The sequence below is a fragment of the Tursiops truncatus genome, chromosome 2 (genome assembly GCF_011762595.2).
Source record: "Tursiops truncatus isolate mTurTru1 chromosome 2, mTurTru1.mat.Y, whole genome shotgun sequence".
Taxonomy (NCBI): Eukaryota; Metazoa; Chordata; class Mammalia; order Artiodactyla; family Delphinidae; genus Tursiops; species Tursiops truncatus.
Genome location: NC_047035.1, coordinates 26,103,329 through 26,111,204, shown reverse-complemented (window position 1 = coordinate 26,111,204; position 7,876 = coordinate 26,103,329). Strand labels below are relative to the sequence as shown.

Genomic DNA, 7,876 nt, shown 5'->3' with positions numbered 1-7,876 from the left:
TGGGCACTGGCATGCTCATCACCACTGGGTTGTCACTGCTTCTGGTCCCTTTCAGTGGATAAAGCTAGGAAATATATGTATGTATAACAACCCATGCATAGCCCATATATAACCCATAACTCATATATATTTATTTCTATACCCATCTATCTGTGTATATATATTAAGCAAAACCCAAACCCATGCATCTACACGGAAAGCTCTGACTCCAATCCAGCGTCACTCTTTGTGAGCCCATGAATGCTCCCCAGCATGACTCTTATCAATTTCCGGTACTGCCCTTAGACCCAGGCAAGCAGTGTCGCTGCCCAGTGGCTATTTGTGGTGCCTTCCTCCAAATTTTCTAATTTGCCCTTGGTACCTGAGACCACAGAGCACCAGGCAGAGCACCCCAAACTTAGACCAGGATCTACATACTCTCCAGTCACCATTTTTCTCCTTTAAGTACACTTTCTTATCCTCTGCACCAGCATGGGGTTGACCAGATATCCCAAGGGTCTCCAGGACTTGGGCCTACCGAGTCATCCTAGGAGTCGATCACTCTCTCTGGCTTGTTCAGTATTTCTTTCACAGAACCACATGAGATTGGACCACTAGAATGATGCTGTCATGCTGATTTAGGATGCCTCAAATTGTTTATTTGAACAGGAGCTCTGCCAAAAGTATTTATTTGCCCAGGACCCTCACAACCTAGGAGTGGCCCTGTCAATTTCTATCTTGTTTTATACATGTGTTGAAAGGTCCAAGTCTTAACCATATCTGCATTCCCCTCCCCACGATGGTGCCTATCTTAGTGCCTTGAAGGTAATAGATGTTCCATAAATATTTTTCAGAATGAATGCCTGGAGGAATGAGTAATATCTCAGACTTACATATTTCTTTTGATCCAAGGTTCTAACTATGTTTTTCCTACACAAATTCGCAGATCTTCATCATTCTTCTGAGTGGCAAAGAGGGATTTTCATGTCCCCAAGCCCTCCAGTCACTGACCTGCCCGTTGATGTGCTGATAGTTTATCAAGAAGGAACAAACACGCCTCCAGGTTCTCTTGACAGTAAACTGCAAGTGAACTTCAACTCCAAGACACATGAAAACAGCCAAGGGTGGGAATGATGGTTGAGTGGCTTCAAGTTAGGCAGCCTGGTAGTTTGAACAATGCTTTGGCTGTAACAAATTGTAGTGATAGGACATATGTTTGTCGTGCTTTGCTTTTGATCTTCTGCTCCAGGGTTGAGGATACTCTCCCAAGGGGTAAAGAAAAAAGCAAGATGAACTGGGAAGAAGAAAACTGACCTCACCCATCACTGAAATATTTCGTACCTGAAGCACCTTGAGAGAAGAACATGGTGGCAGCTCAAAGCAGTCACCTGATTAAGGGGCTTGGGTTTGGTCCTGACTCAGAGGGAAATACAACTCCACCTAGAGGCCCCCGCACAGCACCTGCACACTCACAGCCAAGCCTGGGCTTGGCCCCAGCAGATATAAGAGAAAAGATGACTACCAGAGCCACCAGGAGGCTGGGAGGCTTGCTGTTGCCAGGTCCACCCACATGGATCACAATGACCGCATGAGGTCATGGAATGTTGAAGATGAAATTAAAGTGGGTCCTAAGTCATAAAGTTGCAGGTGGGTGGGCATCCTTTCAACAGGGCTCCCAGGAATAGAGCTGTACCCCTCTCCTTGATGATCCCGGGAAGTAGCTACCTCTCCCAGACAGAGTTGGGGTCAAATCCAGACATGTCCCACCAAAACCCACTCTCCCCAGGGCTTGCTGGGATGGAAGGTTAACTATAGCCCCCAGCCCCCAGGATCTGTCTAGGTGAGGGCAGGGTACGCAAAGTTTGAGACAGAGGTGAACCGACAGGTAGCTTCTTAGGGAAGCAGCAGAAAGGTGGCAAGAAGCTGGCAGCAGCCCCTGAGAGGGCCCCGGCACCATGGACAATGGCGACCCTCTTGAGCCTGAGACAAAAGGTGACAATGCATCCCATTTCTCACCACTCAGGCCCTTCTGGCTGCCTCAGTGTAATGCCTGGTGACCACATAGACCTGGAAGCGCCCTTCCCTCCTCTCCCGGGACCCTCTAGAATTGGGGTGATGTGTGACATTGACGACTTCGGGGCTTGCCAAACAGGGAGTGAGAGAGTTGGTTGCAACGCTGTGCTGGAACTGGCTCACACCAGCTCTGGCTGACTTTAACTTTCATTCTGTGAGCTGGCCCATGTCATGTTGGTAGTTGGAAATCAGCCATGTTAGGAATATTTACACCACCTGAATTGGCTAACATTACAAAGCAGGATTTTTTTTTTTTTTTTTCTGGAGAGCCAGTTAAACAGTTACCAACATTCCACTGGTTGGATGGAATTCTAAAATTGTTTACCTAATGAGGAAATTAAGAAATCATCCCTTTTTGAGGGCTACGTCTGATGGCTAAGCTGCTGTATGTCTTCTAAATGTCTGACCACTGCTACTTCCACCCCTTGTCACACAGACCTTGTCTTATAGGCTGGGAGATAAATGTTGGCGCTTGGGTCTATGGACAAGGGCTGAGAAGGACACAAACCTGCATGGAATCATTAGGAGCTCCACTATCTTAGAAACTGGGTGGTCAAAACTTGCGACCCATGCCGTGAACGCTCAGCCCACCCGAAGAGAGAAGGTCGGTTGAGTTTTGACAGGCCATCCAGGGGTGCAGCCTGGCTTCCTGAAACCACTGCATCCTGCTGACGTGGGAGGGCTAGCCCTGGACTTTGTGTGGCTTTCAGGAGCCCAGGGCTGTTTCCAGATCAGTGGCCCAATGGCAGAAAAATCACATCTAGCAAGTGCAGGGGACTAGTGTGAGGGAAGCCCAGGACACTTGTATTTAATCATAGCAATTAGTTTCAATCCCAGGGAGATTTGCAAGCCCTTCCTTCTGCGTGGTCATAAATTTGGACTGGAAGGAAGAGAAGCTAGGTCAGGTCCTTAGGAATCAAGTTATCCCTCTCACTCTCTGGAACTGCTTCTGTTCCGCTTTATTTTACACTTGACCCAAGTCACCTGCCCTTCCCCTTGCCCTCCCAGCATCCTCTGTGCCTGCCAATGAGGAATTCTAGGCATTAGCACACGTCCTTCCCCTGAAAGAGTAAAGCAGACCCTGAACACCACCCGAGCTAATAAGAAGGAAAAGAAGGAGCAAGCAGGGCTTCCCTGGTGGCGCAGTGGTTGAGAGTCCGCCTGCCGATGCAGGGGACACGGATTCGTGCCCCGGTCCGGGAAGATCCCACATGCCGCGGAGCGGCTGGGCCCGTGAGCCATGGCCGCCGAGCCTGCGCGTCCGGAGCCTGTGCTCCGCAACGGGAGAGGCTGCAACAGTGAGCGGCCCGCATCCAAGGCTGGCCCAACACAGGGGGTGGGACAGGAGCGAGGCCTCCAGAGAACACGACGGGCGTTTAGCACAGACGATTCAGCCAGGAGGCAGCTCTGTGTCAGGGAAACAGGGCTCATAGAGGGAGACCCCCTGGCAGGGCTGAAGGAAGGCTGTAGCCCCTTGGCACCTTGAGCCACACGAGGCTGAGGGACAAAGGCTGCAGCCAGGACTCGGGTTGCAGATGAGAGAAACAGAGGCCCAGGGCAGCCAGTGGTGGGCTCCACCTGAAAGGCCAGCGGGTTTCGTTTCCAGAATCAAGGAGATGAGTTTTTCTTCCAGATGAGAGTGACACCGTGTTGGCACGGCAGAGCAGTGACGAAACACTCTACTGTGAGGCAGAAGCCCCCATGGCTGTCGAAAAAGAGAAACCAGCCCGGGAGAGCTCAGAAACAGACCTTGAGATCGAAGGTGAGCGAGCGGGGGCCTTTGGCGGGTGAGGGGTGGCTTGCCTCCTTCCTCAGAAGCTGGAGAAATCGGTTTCCCAGTTGGCCAAGGCTCTGCCCGGTGGGATGTGCTGCAGAGGGAACGGGGCAGAAACACCTGTGCTCAGTTTTATGCCACGACCTCCCCGAGGCTGGCCCGGGGGCAGCAGTCTCTGCTGCCCCATGCTCGTGGCTGGACTCATGAGCAGAGGGGTCCCATCAGCTTGCTGAAAGCTGGAGCAATAAGTGAACAGGGGCTTCTGGTTTTCTGAACGTTTCCACATGGCATCTTACGTCACCTTTGCAATAGTCCCGGGAGGTAGGCATTATTACCTGCCCTTTACAGAGGGGGGAAACTGAGGTTTAGAAGGATTGTGTGAGTTGCCCAAGGCCACCGAGAGTTTGCCGATGTCTGCCGACCCCATGTTCCCCCCACCTTGTCGATCTACCTTCCCTATTCCATATTCCAGGGGCCCCTGGAGGATTTACGGCCCATCTTGCATCCTGGCGACGTTCCTCTACTCACATTAGAGCTCTTGTTTCCCCAGCTTGAGAGCCCCGTGTTTTCCTTCCCTGTGTTTGTTCCCTCCAACAAATCCAAGCGTGTCTGGGTATGGGGAGGGGTGCAAGCTGAGTTGGAGCAAAGACTCTGTTATTGCAAACAACACCTCCACCCTCTTCTCCTTTCCAGTTTCCCCAAGGAAGGAAGTGCCAAAAAGGGCACTTGGGAAGCAGGGCCAGAACAGTACTGGCTCCACCGATGGGCCGGCCCCCAACTTCCCGGACTGAGGCCAGCCGGCCCAGTGGCCCTTTCCCTCCTGTGTCCCGGCGCTAGGTGGTAGGCTGTGATCAGTGGCAGCAGAGATGCAGGGCAAGCTGCTCTGCTCGTCTCCATGGTCACCGCCCCCCCCCCCCAGGGTCCACATACAACTTCATCCTCAACACAGACCTCCTTCCTGCCACCGCCCGGGGAGCCTGTTGTTGCCCTCCTAACTTCTTTTCCGCTTCGAGGCTGCTGGTGATATTGCTTGCGACACTGAATTTTACCTGGTTGGCAGGGTGGCAGATGGAAACACTGGATGTTTTGTCCCAGACTCCAGCTTCTAGCTCATTGCCCCTCCCCACCGCCCCTCCCGGCAAGTGATAACATTGTTGCAAGCTGCCTCTAAAACGTAACCTAGGGAATACAGCTAGAAGGCGTCCGCAGAATCAACCGGAGCAGAGTGAGTGCCAAGGACAAAGCTGGGGGTTACCTACTCTGCTTTAGCAAACAGGAGCCTCTAACGACTGAATCTGGCACCAACTATTCTGTGTCGGACGGACACCCAGGGCTCAGCTCCTCCAGCTTCTGGTGCCTCTATAGCTGGTGCTGAGATGCTGGGAATGGGGCAGGAAGGGCTTCCTGGGATGAACTGAGACATGAGCCAGGCAGGAATAGCAAGCTGGTGGTGAGGCTACGGAAGAGGGGAAGTTGCTTGGCCACCACGTGCTGCTCTTCCTATACAACAGGCGATTTTGCACCCCAGGGGACACTTGGCAAACTGGGGGTGGGGTGAGGGGTGGGGGGATGCTACTAGAATCTCATGGGCAGAGGCTAAGAATCCTGCCAAATATCTTACACTGCACGGAACAGCCCCTCACAGCAGAGAATCATCCAACTCAAAATGTCCTTAGTGCCGAGGCTGAAAAATCCTGGTCTGCAACCACCGGGAAAAGAAGCCCAGTTTGTAGCTGCGCCTGCAAAATCAACTTCCTTGCAAAGACCTTGTCCTTTCACCAACAAAGCTTCCATTGTCCGTCTTAGAAATGTCTGGGGTGGGTTGGCCAAAGACTCTGAGATCTGAAGGAAAAAAACAGATGCCGGCTTAGATCCCCGCTGACCATGGAAAGCCCTGTGTCAACAGAGCTTGCTTCATGAGGACAGGGCTGTGGGGCATCCAGAACCCAGGGAGGCCCTCTGCCCACCGACCACGAGTCAGGATGGTCTAAAGCCCAAGGAACAAAAGCCCCCAAGAGGTTAGAATGGAGAAGAGCAGCCCCCATTCTGTTCGCTGGTTCAAGTACTTATCAGCTGTGTGTGATTTGGGGCTAGCTCTGTTCATCGGTAAAGTAGGAATGACAGTCCTTTTTGCGAGGAAAAATGACATGCAAGTCTTTGAAAGAAGCAAACCCACTCAAATGCAAGTTTGTTTCTGACGGATTTGGGGGTCTCTCCATCTTGCACTGCTCTGCCACCTTCAGAAGCCCACTGTGTCCTACTTGGGCTTTTTCTAGTTGGTACTTCTCTTCATCTTTAGTAAAACTGTTTGTGGCTCACATTTTTACAGTGGTAGTGAAACTAAAACTGCAATGGAGACTCCCTCAGCCATCACCAATCACCAGCTTTTTGTCTGGTTGGCCTTTCAAAGCTGTCCTGAGGTGGGCAAGGATGCGCTCACACACCCTTGTGCTCAGTCACTAGATGCAGTCAACCTGGGAAGGTGGGGACGGAGCATATTGTTTCTCCTAGATAGCGTGGAGCCTAAAACCAGGGGCCTTCTCTCTTACCCAAAGGGAGATGTCCACATGGGGCTTTCTGGATTTAGGGTCTCCCACCACTGGCTGACTTTCCAGTTGGAGCTGGAACATACACCCATAGGGACAGAGCCTCAGACAAGAGGGGACACCAGTCAGAATCGAATGTGGTCTGGGTTAACAGGGAGATAAGGCAAAGGTAGAAGAGAAACTCTGCTTCATCCACTTGCATCTTTTTCTGCAGATACGGAGAAATTTTTCACCACCAGACAAAAGGAGCTGTACCTGGAGGCCTGCAGACTTGTGGGCGTAGTGCCCGTCTCCTACTTCATCCGGAACATGGAGGAGTCCTATGTGAACCTCAACCACCGTGGGCTGGGCCCCAGGGGTACCAAGGCTATTGCTATAGCCCTGGTGGTGAGCATACCAGTGCGGGCACGTGAAGGCTGGCAGAAGTGGGGACTTGACAGGGTGGTAGGCCCAGGAGTCAGAGAGCCCCACCTTGGGACCCTGCATTGCAACCTCTATGCCCACCTTGCCCTAGACTCTGCATGACTACCAGTTGCTTTCCCCAACAGGCATGGATGCCCATTAGCTCCTGGGAAGGAGGCTGCTAGAGACCTGGGCCTTGGAAGTCTATGCTGTTTCCTATCCAGAAAGCAAAGGCACCAGCCTGTGGGCCCTGGAGAAGCAACTGGTCCGGGCTTGGGCCCAAACGCTAATGTGAGAACACAATGCAAAATGTCAACCAGATCTCAATTCCAAAGCTCACCTTTGCCATAAATGAGTTCACGACTGAGCCATTCCATTTGATGTCTGCCTTTTGCAGTATGTTAGGTAAATCTTCAAGACCACACTGTAGAGTGGATCATGTTTTCCCACAGGAAGAATGTTCTCTCCGGCTTGGCTTGAATGATAAGACTTGTCCTTGAACTCATCATAGCTTTCTATAATTATAATTGATTATATACAAAACTGACTCCATCCCAGGAAAACAGAAAATGTAACAGGTGTATGTCAGCACAACACTGTTCACTTAGGACAGTAAAGAAAAATTTCGATTTTTAAAAAAAGCACCCATTTTTGGAACCATAACTGCATTTGCACTTAGCGCAGGCCCATTAAGAAGTCACATGACGTGAGATTGTGCTGCTCTCTGGGGAGGGGGAGGGAAGGGAGGGAAGGGCAGAGAAAGAACAAAGCCATCTTGAAATTTATGGAGCGTTGAAAGACTGATTAATGAAGTGTTAGGAATTCACCATTACCTCATGAGCTTCATGGAAATAATAATAAAATCCACTCAGAACTTGGGCCACTTGTCTCTCAGTAACAGCAGTTTCTGTTTAAGGGGAGTTTTTCTTCTCTGATTCTTTATATCATCCATTTGACAATCATTGTGGCATTCCAATGGACTGAACTTTTATTTATCTTTGGTACTGTTTAACTTCTCACATGTTGTGTTTCCCTGGCTTAGAGGAAGAGTATTCCGATAGGAGGGATCATTTTCATACTTCTTTGGGTCTGTCCCTCCTCC

At 51.0% G+C, this 7,876-nt stretch overlaps 1 protein-coding gene across 1 annotated transcript in view; it reads left to right on the top strand.

The window, feature by feature from the left end:
- The first annotated feature begins 1,934 nt into the window (after nt 1-1,934).
- LRRC74A (leucine rich repeat containing 74A) overlaps nt 1,935-7,876 on the top strand; it is a 30,057-nt gene continuing 24,115 nt past the window's right edge. The window contains exons 1-3 of the mRNA XM_073798968.1: nt 1,935-1,971; nt 3,686-3,814; nt 6,587-6,759. Of these exons, the coding sequence (XP_073655069.1) occupies nt 1,935-1,971; nt 3,686-3,814; nt 6,587-6,759 (339 nt within the window). The remainder of the gene's footprint in view (nt 1,972-3,685; nt 3,815-6,586; nt 6,760-7,876) is intronic.